At 39.8% G+C, this 14,996-nt stretch overlaps 1 protein-coding gene across 4 annotated transcripts; it reads right to left on the bottom strand.

The window, feature by feature from the left end:
* Window positions 1-451: 451 nt before the first annotated feature.
* Window positions 452-8,231, bottom strand: arfip2a (ADP-ribosylation factor interacting protein 2a). 4 transcript variants are annotated; one of them, XM_044032079.1, is made up of 10 exons: window positions 8,003-8,231; window positions 7,716-7,824; window positions 6,597-6,705; window positions 5,843-5,905; window positions 5,176-5,262; window positions 4,945-5,048; window positions 3,432-3,653; window positions 3,193-3,350; window positions 2,919-3,093; window positions 452-1,759 (listed from the first exon to the last, which is right to left on the bottom strand). In XM_044032079.1, exons 2-10 carry the CDS (start codon window positions 7,812-7,814, stop codon window positions 1,604-1,606), a joined length of 1,173 nt encoding a protein of 390 aa, XP_043888014.1. In that variant the 5' UTR covers window positions 7,815-7,824; window positions 8,003-8,231; the 3' UTR covers window positions 452-1,603. The 4 variants fall into 4 exon arrangements, with proteins under 4 accessions (XP_043888014.1, XP_043888012.1, XP_043888011.1 ...); XM_044032077.1 differs by lacking the exon at window positions 5,176-5,262; XM_044032076.1 differs by lacking the exon at window positions 5,843-5,905.
* Window positions 8,232-14,996: the final 6,765 nt, after the last annotated feature.

Here is a 14,996-nt window from a genome sequence, read left to right as displayed (position 1 = left end):
TTCATATCCTCTAATCCCCCATTCACTTTTCCAATGTGTTGCCATCTTGTACAAAATGAATGGCTCTATTCATATTAATTATGTGCTTAAACTGAACTACGTAAAAACACAAAACAGCACACTCAGCTCGCCAGATGTTACGGACGATTGTACACCCCGATACATTTGCCTGCAGCTGACAAACTGACTCCTAATTATTGTTTGAATACAACAATTCAACCATATGGACAACAGCTGAAAGCATGTTCTGTTGTGCTTTCTCAATCTGGTGAGGTAAAGGAAAATGAAAAAAGATGATTTCCTGTAAATAAATAAATGACCTAAATGATGAGCACAGACAAAAGAAAGAAATTAAACTGAGCTTGTGTAGCACACGAGTGTGTCTTGTTCACAGAAGTGCGTAACTCATTAGAAAGCAGGATTTATGAGAATGAGAGTCACGTACGGCACGTCAAGAGATATATCACACTGTATTGCCATATACGTACATATTACATACATTGTGGGTTTTCTGCATATACATCTGTGAAAGGGGGACAGAACTGTGTCACACCGCACTGGTCAGTGAAACAGAACATTCAGCAGACTTTATTGGAAATGAAGAATAGGACAAAGACGAGGTCAGCTAACGAGAATTTAAAAGAGGTTTTTCTTTTTTTACGTAACGTGGAGAATTTATGTTACAAACACGCTGGAAATAAATCACATGAGACAAGAAGATACCTATTCATACACCCTCGTCTATGAAGAGACACTGAATTTATTGTGATTGTAATCATGTGTCTTTCCATTCACTGTACTGTACGTGTTATAAATACTTAGAAAATAAGCCTCGAATTCTGGCACGATCTGCTCACACATGGTCCACTCATACACTGGCCGCTGTGGTGTCGTTTTCCATTTCTTAACGATGATCACTGGCGTGTTTGTGTTTGTCATCGAGTTCTGAGGCTTGATTCCATGTAAACGGTGGAGTAAAAAAGACAAATGCCGGATTTGTATCCACACATTTCAAATCTGTACTGTAGGTAATTACGATTCATATCTCGGGTAAGAGAACGTTTCACTAGATTCACTATGTTTTTATCCCTCCTATGCAAGTTAACTGTAAACTGACCAGTCCACAAAACCATGTAAGAACTGTAAAGGGACGTTAAATCCCGGTGAGTTTGATTCAAAAACTTTCATGCATGCATGAAAATAAATACAATTTCAGACGGTATTTTCATAATAGTTTTGACATTTTCCCGCTGACGTTTTAATGCGATTGGAGGAATTACCTGATAACGCTTTAGACAACATTAAAAACGAAAAGAAAGCATGTGCAAAACTGCCGAGGAGGTACATGAATAAGACGTAATATACATGTAATCGATTGTGTACCTAAAAGAATAACTAAAAGTAAAAAATAGGATATTTTGCGACTTAACAACAAAAAAAAGTAAATACATCCGATGTGTAAAATAAGTGATACTGTAAAACTTTACAAAACTGATTTCTCTAGCTTTTCCATCTCACTGGCCACTATTGATCCTACAATATACTCCATTACACAGCGGAGATCTTGACCGTCTAACCTTAATGTCGGCACATTCTTCCCTCTTTACTGCTCCTCCAGCCAGGACGGCTTTTGTGATCCTGGGGGCTGCAACTTTACATTGAACTGTATCAGAGTTTGTTCCAGCTGCTGCTGGTTGCCAGCAAAGTAAGCTGAGATGGCATTATGGAAGAGAAGCAGCTGCTTGTGCATCACCTTCACCTAGAGAAAACAACAGAGAAGGAGATGTCAGACGTCAGCCATCACGAACACAGTTTAGAAAAATGTCTAAGATTAACTGACGTCAACTGAAAAATAATCTGCACGTTCCTCTCAGATGAAGTGTCAAAGAGGATCTGCAGACGCGAGAATTGTGTGTGATGTGCTCTATAATTGAAGTGATTATAATCTAATTTAATAGCATGGTTTATGGGTCTGTGCCTCTTTGCACAGTAATTATCAACAGCATGACTGCGCTTCCCGTAGTCTGACCTGCTCTCGCTGATTTTCCCCATTTTAAAATAATTTGCTTTTTTTGCCTCGATGTAGAAATAAATCAGTAAAATCACAAAATGAACTTTAAAAATATTAGACTTAACAATGTGGTCCACATCTTGAAAGCCTTTACCTGCCTTTAATCTGGTGGAGATTATTGCTGACCCGTTTCAAAACGATATTGTGTGCACACAGTTGTAAGCTTTTAGGTGAGCTTTGTGTGGTGAAAATGGTTTAGTCCAGTTTAGTCTGTTTTGATGCATTCCAGGAACTATGTGTGGATTCTGCTGAATGTCGTTCAGATCTTAGATATTCTGTAGCTTGTTTGGTGGTACGACATAAAACAAAATATGCAATTTAAGCATTTTGGTTGTATCGAGCATTTCTTTAGGAGAGAAATGTTCTCTTTTTAAAGGGGGAGGTCCCTTTTTTCTCTTGTGTGTATGTGTCTGCATGTGAGTGTGAGATGGGCTGCAGGTGTGCATGTTTGATTGAATGACATGTGGGAGTGAGTCTCGGTGGATCCTGGGAGCTGATTGGTCCTGCACGGGAGGAATCTGTATAAGAGGCCTGAACATCCCAGCTGCAGTGGACTTCCCCCAAACTGCTCACAGTTGGCAGACATTTTGTGCTTGGTTTCAACAGACCTTTAAAATTATTTGTTTTACTTGTTGCTGGTGGTTTCTTGTTGTTCTTGTTGTTAGTCTTGTTGCGATGGTTGTAACAATTATGACTATGACAGAAAAAGTGTGATCTCTCATTATGTGTGTCTGGTGATAACTGCCTGTGTAACTTTATGCTACTTCTCTATGCTGCCACCTATGGAAACTGAGTAAAAATCAATGTCTAGGCATTAAAAAAAAGTGAGAAATTGCAGACTGTGAACCTTGTTTTCCTCCAGGAATTTGAGTTTGATGGTGACGTCACTCCGCAGTCTTTCATATTTGTCTCTGTGTATCTGGTACTCTTGCTGAGCCATATCGATGCGAACCACGGCGGCTGCATCCCTTGGGCCCAAACTCAGCTCCTCCAGATCAGAGCGGTAGGCATCAAACTCAAGTCTGCATGTGGAAAAATAGGACAAGGCAGTCAAGGGCGCTCATCTACCGGGCGATCGCCCAACATTCGGTTAATTCCAATCAGAAAAATCAATTTGTTACCTTGCATTTTCATAGTGCTTAATGGTCAACAAAGTGTCCTCCATTGTTTTGTTGACCAAGGTGTTGACACTGGAGACAAAGAAGCTAATGGCGCCGAGCAGAGCCTCGCCGTTCTTACACAGCAGCTTCTGTGTTTCTGCGTTATAACCGAACTCATCCTGCAGAGAAAAACTCAGGTTTTTCCATCACCAATGAAACGCTCAGTTCGTGGGAAGTGTGCGGCTTTGGCGTCACCGTACCTGCAGCTCTGGTGACTTCTGGCTGAGGTCGGTGAAGGTGTCTCCTAAAACCTGCTGCGTCTGAACCATGCTTTGAAAATGATCGATGAGTGCGGTGGCCAGTCTTAGGATCTGTTCATACTTGCTCTTGGTGTCTCTCAACACGTCAATCTGAGCCTCTAGTTCCAGGTCTACAGTTCGGGAGCCTCGGCCAAACCGCTCGGAAAACATCTGTCTGGTGCACTGAACAAACAAATGTTTTGATTACTGTACGGTTTGAATGACATAACTCGATGTCATTTATTTGGAAGTCGTGATTACGGAACACATGAGTGGCGAGTGACGTAGGTTCACGCACAATATGATCTTCTACCAGAGGACCCCCCCTCCTCCGTATTGCGTCAATAGAAAATGAGAAATGACGACTTAAAGCTACAGTGCGTCATATTAGTCACCCTTCTGAGGAATTCTGGGTAATTACCAGGAATACTTGCGCATTTCCACATGATGTTCTGTATCTCTGTCTCCCCATGCCACTACCCAGTAGCACAGAGCATTTATCCTGCCAAGCTACTGGGTAGAGAGCAGCAGAGCAGTTTGACAGGATAAATGCTCCTAACTAGCTGGGAACATTTATCCTGTCAAACTGGTGCAGGTGTTTGTTCCACTACTGTGGGCATTTTCAGCCATACTGCAGCCATACTGCAGCCTTCTCACTAGTTGGAGTTGCTGTTTGTGCTCCCTCCCTCGCGTTTTGTCAGTCTTGGAAGTGAAAATGTATCACTTCCTGTGTGCAGCATGGGAATGTTGCCAGGCGGCGTGCGATTCCAAACACTGCTTGACTGCTTTACTGTGTTTGTCAGTAAAGCAGTAAAACACAGTGTCACGTGGGGGCTGATAGGTTTAATCAGCTTTGCGTGGCAATGGCTTAAGAGGAACCAACAATCATTTATATTGACAGAGGTGTCAACCCTGCACATGTAGTACACATCATTCCATATTAGAACAAGCGCTTTTACTTTGAAATTTCCGTGAAATGTCATCATAAATATCGTTCATGCGATATCATGGTGGAATATTTTGTTATAATTTTAAACTCATATCACCCACCAGCAGTTGTTTATACCCCACTTTTTTCTCTAGGGTCTCTAGAGTCATTGGCCCCCAGGTCATTTGCATTTGACACCCCTAATTAATACATTTATATAGCTCAGTTTATATTCTGCAGCTGAAGAACTGAACTTTTCTGCCTGTGATCTCGCCGATGCTTTCCATTTCTATCATTTCTTCTTCACTGGTATAACTGGTGTTATTTCGTGTTCAGGTTTTTCGCCCTAACACCTTCACCCTGTCCCAGTCTGACTGGTTTATGTTGTCACTGACTCCTACTCCTGAAATGATGGTGACACCCTTATGTAACAGTTATGTGACAGATTCCTTCAGATTCCTTTTCACAAGTTTATGGGAAAAAAGAAAACTGAGATAAATAGGAGTAATACCCACTCATTAACTATAAAAACACAGGGCCTAGTACCTTGTATGTGTTAATTCCCCATTTCTTCACACTATCCAATTTCTCCACAGCCACACCACGTGTAACCTCTTCAGTTGAAGAGCCAGGATTATGGTTTGATGAGCCTAAAAGATAAAAAAAAACAACAACAATGCACGTTCTAATCAACTTCATTCCACAATGAGGCAGCGATTTTACAGAAATCTTGTGGGACATGAAAGAGGACAGTGTGGACATGAGCCTGGGTGATACCTGGATGCTGAGCTGTGTGTTGGGCAAGTCGACTGGCAGCAGACTGGCTTTTAGGCAAACAAATACCTCTGGATTTCATGCGGATGTCTGAAATGAGCATGGCGATGATAAAAGAGTGAAGATGAGAGGAAGCCTGGCAGTGGAGCATGTGTCAGAGGAGCTTGTCAGTGGGTTATGCAGCAGAAGAGCTGAGGCGGCAAACTGAAAGGTAAAGGTTAGTCTCTGCGGTGGAGGACACATCATGACGGGGTTTTTGAAATAATCCAACGTGCGGGTAACTCATGCAGAAAATGGATGAAGAAAATGGACTTCGTGGCATGAAAGGCGAGTGCCAAGCAATGACAATCATTCGAAACATTCATCCGAAGTGCATTTTACAGAGGTCATCCTTAACAGACACCGACACAGCGACACATTTCACGTGAAAGGCCTGTGCTATGAGGTTAATGCAGCCCTAATTTTGACAGCTGCCAAACTATTCCTTGCTGTTGAAGCTGTGAGTTGAAGAGGAACAAGCAAGACTGCAAACAATTCCCTTGGTCAGGCAATATCAAAAAAAGTTTATGGGGGGGGCAAGACAGACCAACATGTAAAGGTTAACTTAGATATATATATATGTTTATTAAAAAAAAAGGTGAAAAAAAGGGTTGTTGGGTTACACAGCCACCTGGTCCTGATGCAGGGGCTCGTCTTCTGTCCAGATACTCAGGGTTGAAGCGAATTGCAGGCCCTATAGGATATGGATGTTTGTAACATGAACCATGAGCACGGAGGTCAGCAGCGCTCTAGTGACACGTTCAAATACAAGGAGGAAACAGTCTTGGTATGGGAATTAGGTAATGACCGCTCTGTGACTGCAAAGTGGAGAATCATGGGAGGTAGAGGTAGACCGATTCATCTGCTTAATTAATACATTTCTATTAATCAGCCACTGATTGCAACTGATGCTTTTTTAAAACTTGAGTCTTCAGTCAACCTCTATTGGGGAAATCTTCAAAACAAAGAGTGAACAGTTAGTTTGATGCACCTGGTTAAGTTTACTGGTCTGTTGCCTTATCAAACTGCCATAGCTATTTTGATCATTTCAAGTGATGCAACCACCTATGCAGTTTTGAAATGTTTGCAGAACAAACTGCATTTGCACTGTGAACAAAAAACAACAACACAGTAGAAAAAACAGACACACACCTCCAGTAAAAACATTTAAACTGAATTGTACAAACAAAATCTTCATAGAGCAGCAGTGAAAAAGCAGGAGAGGATCTGCACACCTTAAATCTGACATTTGAAAGTATTTTTTTTTTTTACTGCCAGTGATGTTTCAAGCACAACAGGCTCTTCCTCAGATGCTTTTTCCCCACAAGAATAAACAACAAAGCAAAACCTGTGTGAGAAATGGCATCCAGGTTTTCTGGCAGTACCTTTGATGGCGCTGGTTGGAATGATGCCCCCTGCTGGCCCTCCATAACCTCCAGAGACAATGCTGGTTTCATTCAGGTTGGGTCCAGAGACCATCACCTGCTGCAAATCCTGATGGAGTCACAACAAAGAAGTTGGTTTTAGAAGGCAAGAAATACTATCACAGTGTTCATCGTGTTATAATTTCAGGTAAAAATGAAAACTGTCAAATAAATAAGCTATATTGTATTACATCAAAAATGATACAATGATAGTGATATCTACTTTGCTCAAATGTGAAGAAATTGTGCATTTATTTTGTAAAATCAAACTAAATAACCCAGATAACATATGAACATACCATAACAGATTGTTTACATGGAGTTAAATTATCTATTAAAAATATGTTTGTATGTGATGCTACTGCTTCATTGACAGCCACTATTATTTGTTCATAATTGTTCACTAATATTACCATAAGCTAATAACTGATATCATCAGTGTTATCATTGTTATACAGTAATTATATAATATTTATTTAAACAAATGTGTGCTGCACGTGTAACGTACTATCATTATTATTATTATGATAATTGTTGTTGATGAGAGATGATGACAGAGTCCACGTTACCACGTATTTCATAGTTTGATACCTTGCCAGAGCTCGATATTAAGTGGATTGTGGAAATTGTGCATTTGGTTTAAAAGTTCATGTATGAACATGCATTTTGGGAGTCCATATACTGTATGTGCATATACATATGTGGTTTTATTTGTGTTTTTTTTCCCCTTGTTTTTCCTTATTTGTCTTGTGTTTCATTCTGTATGTCCTTCATTCTATATGCCATTAAAGTGATGCACTTGGGAGAAAAATGAAGCTACAACATCAGACATAAAGAATACAAACATACCACGTGTGTGGAGCGTAGGTTTGTGTTTTTAATACACATCTGTGTGACTGTCTTCACTGTTGTGCTGATAAATGTAGTGTACATACAGTAGCTGCAGGCCTGTGTGTGTTACCAGGCCTGTATGGGTGACAGTTGGCCTTTAAGCAGCAGTCACAGACACACACACACACAGTAAGAAACAAAGTCTTGCATAGAAATATGCTGATTCAGGGGTGACAGTGACTGACTGACCTGCTCCAGGCTGTCATCCTCTGGCAGAGTCCCTGTGTCTCCATTGCTGTTAATGGGGATTTCCATGGTAGCAGCCTTGCTCATGATACTGTCTGCCATTATGAAATCTCTGCAAGAAAAGCAGCGCACACTGACACATCAACACGCAGTCTGCACTTTAATAACAGTGAGAACAACAACAAGGCTGACACGCACACATACACAGCTTGATGCTAGCGTGGTTGATGCTAACAGCACAGCTGCTGCTGCTGATGTGGCTGTAAAAAAGTGACAGCTAGCTTCCTCACCACTGTACCAGCGCAGAAACCTGACACTGGCCGCGTCCGCAAGACAAAACAAGCCGCAGTGCACAGGGAAAGCAGACTTCGAATGTCAGTCAACGTCAACGGGACGGGACACTGTCGTCTTTAATCGTCTGTCAATGCTGCATCCATGATTATTTGCCCTGTAACATTCACGTTGTCCGACTGCTTCCATTTAATACAGCCAGAAAATCCTTGCATCCAGCCAGCTAGCGGCTTTACAATCCTTTCAAATTAAAAGTTAAACAGATTGTTTTAATGCAATTATTAGAGGTATGTTTCTGATTTTAAATAAAACATACTTTAAATGATTTCCATACATATTTTGGAGGGTGAAAAATAATACAAATAAGATGTTGGGAGCGCGTGTTGCGCATACATGCTCTTATTCTGAAGGATTATAGCTTTAACGTAGCATCACCGTCGAAACCTCTTTCCCTGGCTCCATCTTCCACGTAGCGCAGTGCTGACGTTGCTTTGGTACCTGAGCTGCAGTACCGTGCTTCCCCGGAGGATGTCACTATCTGCCCAATAAAATGGAAATATTCAAATTCTGCAGGTAATAATAGCTCAACTGGATTTGTATTACAGATACAGTACAGGTAATTTAATTCTCCCTTGGACAATTCATTTCACGTTTCCCATGTATTATATCTACAATTTAATTTTGAACTGTCATAATCCCAGGGGAACTGATATCTTGGAGAATTATTATTTAGTTGCAGATGCCAGAATGTGAATTATGGATAACTACTATTGGTATGTGACAAACCCCTGATTATCAGATATGTTTTAATACATATCTATACTAGTTACTGGCTGTTACCTACCATAAACCAGGCATGCACCATAATTCTTAACACATTTCTTGTGTTAAATTATGCCAAAATATCAAAATTACATATACAAATGCTATTATGGATGTTAACTTTATATGGTAAATAAAATATTATACACAGAGTTTGACCCATCTATTACCACAAAGAAAGTGACACAAATCTATATTATTGTGTTTTCATTTGTGTCCTTTCCTACTTATTTATTTTTTATTTTTTTAATAAAAAATGTGTCTTATAACTATATTTTTTTATGATAATGGAGAAAAGTATTTTTATGATAATGGAGTATACATTGGAAATGATGAGACACAGTGGCTTAATTTTTTTACAGCACTTACTTGAAAGAAATTAAGCCACTGGTGCCACATATGTTGCATTAATCATCGGGATGAAGGTTGTGGCATCCTGCTCCATTGATTGCAATATCTCTCAAAATCAAACTGTGTAAGTACAGTCGTTTGTTTTCTGATGGGAGAGGCCTCGTCCCTGTAAACTGACCACACTTCTAATTATTTGCCTCATTTGTTTCAATCAGGGATGCTTGGAAAGTGCACATGGTCACCAAATGTAGGATGTTTTTTTTCTCCTGTAATCGCCCCGGCTCAAAATAGAGAACCAACCCTTCACACCCACCCACAACCGATTCCTGTCGTAAAAAAGAATTAATATTCTTTGATTTGCAAATTTTCCCGCGAGTGATGTAATTTTAAAACATCTAAAATATCATGTTGAGCAAAAACAACTTCCTCTTCATCGCCCGACTCAACTTTCCTATTCAGACATCGGCACATGACTGAAGTTGACTGGTGCTTCTCCAAGATCAAAGGGAACAAAATGGCAAATGATGAAGCCGGAGTTATTCATGTTTTTCTCTTAATCTACAAATCAACATGTCAAAGGGCATCTGACTGACAGGATACTTACTCTGCTTTTGATCCTCCTGCCAAAAATTCTTGGATGTTTTTAAGCATCATACTGGTCGGGGAATGTGGTGCACCGTACACAAACAAAACACACTGTATGTCTCCCTTTGCACGTCTATGAACATTCTGACCACAACATTGCGTAAGACATCTTGAAACATTAAAGTAAAAAAAAAAATTATACTACTTTTTTAAAAAAAAAAAGTTTCTTTTATACTATGAAAACAGATGCGTTTTTAACCCGTTAATATTCTAATATGTTTACCACTTAATCATTCATGGAGAACTCAAGGTCACAAAGGTTTGAATCCATTGTAACCTTGAGTTAAAATACGCCCAGTTTAAAGCTACAGTAAGTAAGTCTGTTCTCTGTAGAGGAACTAGATGTTTTTTTATTTTCGCTTTTCAGTTAGTGATGAACATGCATGACAGTAAATCATTCGAAGCAGTCTTAATGATTGCCCTAATTATGTTTATCACAGTTAACAAGTGGCACAGACCCGGCCCCTTTTGGACAACACCAGCACAAGTGGGTTCGATTCCCGACACCGCTATAGTCTTCATGTGTCCCATGGGCAAGACACTTCACCCCACATTGTTAAGTGTGGGGTGAAGTGTCACACATACACACACTCGGCACAGCCATCAGGAACAATTACTTTATCATTACATCTTTGAAGTCCCATAAAAGACTATACACCCGAAGAGACTTAATGTTCTAATATTATGTTACTGTCATTTCACCTTACTTCTCAAGTTGAAAGGATTTGGGCGGAAGCACTTATGAAATGAGAAAATGGATGTTTCCAAATGTGACTTTATTATGATAATAATTTAATTCAACAGCCTGCTCACTGAGCTGACTCACAGACCTCTTTTCAAATCAAAGAATCCTTGGTCCCGCACGAAATATGCATGTGAAGGTAAGCAGTGATAGATTTGGCATATTCATTTGAAATTTAAAATGAATGCACAGAGTTGTATGTCACAGACTTATATTGAATTGCATCGAATTGTTTGGCCTTGAATCACATATTTAGATATGTGATAAAAGTTGCACACCCCTACTTTTCTGTACTGTTTTGGATCTTAACACACGTACTACACATCAAATGCTTATCAGTATCAGAATACAGTTAAAGAGAGCGACAACAGCTGAATTCACAATAATGTACAGCATGAGGTGTTGCTAGAGCTCAAACAATTAATCGATTGAGCGATTATTAATTGATTGCTAAATTAATCGACAACTATTTTGATTATCGATTAATGGGTTTGAAGCTTTTTTCATGGTTAAAACAAGATTTCTGATTGTTTAAGCTTCTTAAATGTGAGTATTTTCTTCATTTCTTTGCTCTGGATAACAAAGAAATCATTAAAAGGGAATCATTTGAGAACATTATCATTTCCAGTTTTGATGAACACCGATATTTTATGGACCAAACGATAAATCAATGAATCGAGAAAATAATCGACAGATTAATTGATTGTGAAAATAAGCGTTTGTTGCCGTTGTTGTTAAATCATCTCAAAGCTAAATGTAGTCCCAATTTAGTGAGTGAATAAGTGAAAGGGTGTGTTTCGACTTACTATTTGAAGAGAATGACTGACTCAACATCCTATAGCTCCAGTACCTTTGACCTCCACATAATTCATGGGCCACAAGCAGCTGGCTGCTGCTGCCGAGGCTAGAATTTTAAAACCAGTAGCTTTGAGTGTATTTTTTTTTTTTGAAGTGGATGTAACGGAAATGATGTGCAGCCTGCACTTCTTAGCATTGCACAGGATTGCGAGATGTAATGAGGTGCTCAAGGTTTATTAAAGTCGAGGTTTTATCGCAGCCTCTCTCACGTTTCACCTTCGCGACGTGATAAACATCACAGATGTAGCTCCGCAACAGTTTTATACGTGAACAAAGGCCTTGGTTGGAGGTGGAGGTGGAGGTGTGGGGTGGCTGAGTTTCTGCCAGCTGTCAAGCTCCCTCTATATACTTTCAACCTTGGATATAAATTTTAAAACGCAAAATTCTCACGCAGAAAAAAGGAAATTTACTGTCCCTATAAATTTAGAACAAGGCCAAATTAATTTTTTTAAGGCTGAAGGCGGGGGGGGGCTCCTCAGAGGCCGTCAAAAAAGCCAGGGTAGGCAAGTGAGGGGGAGCGTGAGATCTACCCCACAGTGTACCCTCCCCCATGTCACTTTTAGAGAATAGTTCATCTTGTTTTTTAATGATCATTAAGCACAGTTCCAGATGTTGGGCAGCAAATGTGTCCCCACACAATTCCCCACACACTGCAGCAGCAAACAAGATGACGAGAGCGAGACGGGGGAATCCAGAAAGTCATGCGTGGCAAAGCGATGGTGCCAGAATGGGAATTACAAACAGGGCTTGATTTTTAAATTACAGGGCATATGGAAGTTATTTTAATGGTGTCTTTAATATGCCATTTTCTAGCAGTCTGTCAACCTTTTTCCCAGTTGGTGGTTCTATCAACACGGCAATTCATTATGATAATGGATGCTTGGATGTTGTTAATGTTGATTATGGATTCTGTGAAGAACACAACACATTATCAAGAACAATATACTGTATATTTATAGGCTTTAGTGAAAGTGTAGATATTGTTCAGTGCGGAATAATAAATGTTTTAGGGTTGTACATCACATTTTCCACTGACAGCTAAGATTAACTTGACTGACAGATGTGTTTTCATATGCAGAGAACTGCAGACATGAAGTCTCTGTTTTCCAGTTTTTTTTTTTCTCTATCCTCTTAATTTTGAATGCTTTAATTTAGGAATACATTTGGGGCTGTCAAGGGTATAACCATCATTTAAATTCAGCCCAAAACAACTGAGGGAAATAATATCAAAACAAAAACAAACTCCAGGCTATCGTTGAGTGACACCTAAAACATTTGAAAGTAGACCCCTCAACCTCTGTGTGCGTCTGAATCATTGCGTACAATGACTACGGCTATATGGCGTGAGAGCAATGCCCCCCCATAAAATGCAGGCTCTGCTAATGCTCTGATGTTTCCCATTAAAGTCACCTGCATAATCAGAGGGACAGCTAGTCAAGAGGCCCCAAATAAACCGAGGGGGCAATTTAACAATCGTAAATCCCACAAGGGCTTGTTGGCATTTTCACTGAAGTGTTAAAGCAGTTGTTAATTTTGTTTTCAGGAAGGCTACCTTTGGTTGAGACTGTGGTCGGGATATGCACGAGAGGGCATGTTTATTTTCCTTATAGTGTTTACTTAGTTTGCCGTGCAATTTTGCGTTTCACGGGCCTCTAATTGTTCAAAGTCATGCATTGGAGTTTCCTGCTTTTTCCTTTAACCATGAATTAGCGACTGCAATGAACCCCTTTGTGATCTACGTGTACAAATGCACAATGCACCTTCATTTTCATGAAGCGTCTCTAGATGCTGCGGATTAAATCCAGAATGCTCACGTGTAAAGTATATTTCTTCTGTATGTGATGAAGTCCTGACACACAACAACATTTCAGTTATTGTACATAACAACCGGAGAGCCAGAACTTTGTTTTTCACATTCTTCAGTCGAGCAGCTTTGGTGCATGTGCTCCAGTTGTAAACACGCCGCTTCTCCAAGTTTGGACAACAATAACTACTGAGTCATAAAAACACTTGTGCAAAAAAAAAAATAGGAAAAGAAGAGTGTTGTAAATATGCAAAGCGGGGTCAACTGTGGACACGCAGGCAGCCATATGTCTACCGGTTGAATCATAGATCAAAGAAGTTGCTGTTCTTGTCGGAAACACAACAAGCACAACGCTGAGCCATTTCCTCAAATCCCGACAGTCGTGTCTTCCGTCCTGTTACTGTATAATCAGGTCCAGGTTTCAGTGGAAGCAGAAGAGACTTAAGTGGTTCTGCCATCATTAAACTGCAATATCATCTCATAGATATTCATATCACTGCTTTCGACTTAGCGCTGAAGTTCTTCTCTCTAACAGTGAATACAATGAAACACAGACACAACTTAATCTTTAGACTTTCAAACATTGATGAATGATTCTGCTTTACGCCCAGTGTCAACTGAGATTTGCACATCCTCATTCGGAGGATAAAGTCGTAGAAAATGGATGGATGAATATTCGGCTTTACCTCCATTGATCACCCCAAGATGCTTCCATTGGTATTTAAAGGGACATTGGGAACCCTTTATATTAAACCAAACTGAGGCAAGATAGTGGTCAAGTTGTTAGAGTCTCCAGTGTGAGTACGAAAAAAAAAGGGCAAGGGGGTTCTCAGGAAATTGCTGTTGCTGTAGATTTACTAATCTGTCGGCTTCCCTCAGTTTGGGGCTTCTCCCAGATTTTTGCAACTCATTTCCAGGACTTCTCATGACTTCTGCGAGTCCGTTTGGAGACTGTACTTAAGCTTTGTGGTGTAGACTCCCCCGAAACCACCACGCCACAAACAGTTAATTTGTGCAGCAAAGAATCTTTTTTTTTTCATTTTGCTCTCATGGAAGAAACCTCAGTAGAGACAAATCAGGCGGAGATTGCTTTTTATTAGACAACTGGGGCAAATAGGATCCATTTCAGTCCAACATGAGTCCGACATTACAACGAGTAAATCAATGAAAATATTCGGTAACAGATTTGCAAATGAAATCAAGGCCTGTGATTTTGTGCGGTGACGTATGCAATGTAGCCCAAAATATAGGATTAACTGTAAATGCTATGAGATATTTTGAATGAATGAATAACTGAATGAATGAATGAAATGTTATTTCCCCAAAAGGGAATTTGTCTTGTAGCATAAAAACAAAATCAGTGACAACAATTGAGGGTAAGATCAGAGCTATATATTCCATCAATTTAAACAAAGTCGAATTCAAATGTATTTTATGTCTGATTACAATAATTACACATGTTTGTACATTAAGTTATGTTTAGGTATCAAGAATTAGTGCCCTCTAAAGGTGAGACTGCAAACTGCAACAAACTGAGGACTCCTCCGCTCACTCCTACACTTCCCAAATGAGTCAGGATGTCATTCTTTCTTTGCACTAATTGCTTATGGTAATTCTGGCTGCTGCAGAATGTGTTGATTCATGGGGTTGTGAAGACAATTTTAAGCAATACAGTAAATAAAAATGATTTCCCACCCTACCTTTAAAGTACATATCCTAAGACTATCATAAAATATTGCTTTTATTCTACAGAACATACTTATGGGCAGTA

The sequence above is a fragment of the Solea senegalensis genome, linkage group LG8 (assembly GCF_019176455.1).
Source record: "Solea senegalensis isolate Sse05_10M linkage group LG8, IFAPA_SoseM_1, whole genome shotgun sequence".
Classification (NCBI taxonomy): Eukaryota; Metazoa; Chordata; class Actinopteri; order Pleuronectiformes; family Soleidae; genus Solea; species Solea senegalensis.
The sequence above is the reverse complement of the archived record's forward strand: the minus strand, read 5'-3'. Positions and strand labels throughout refer to the sequence as shown.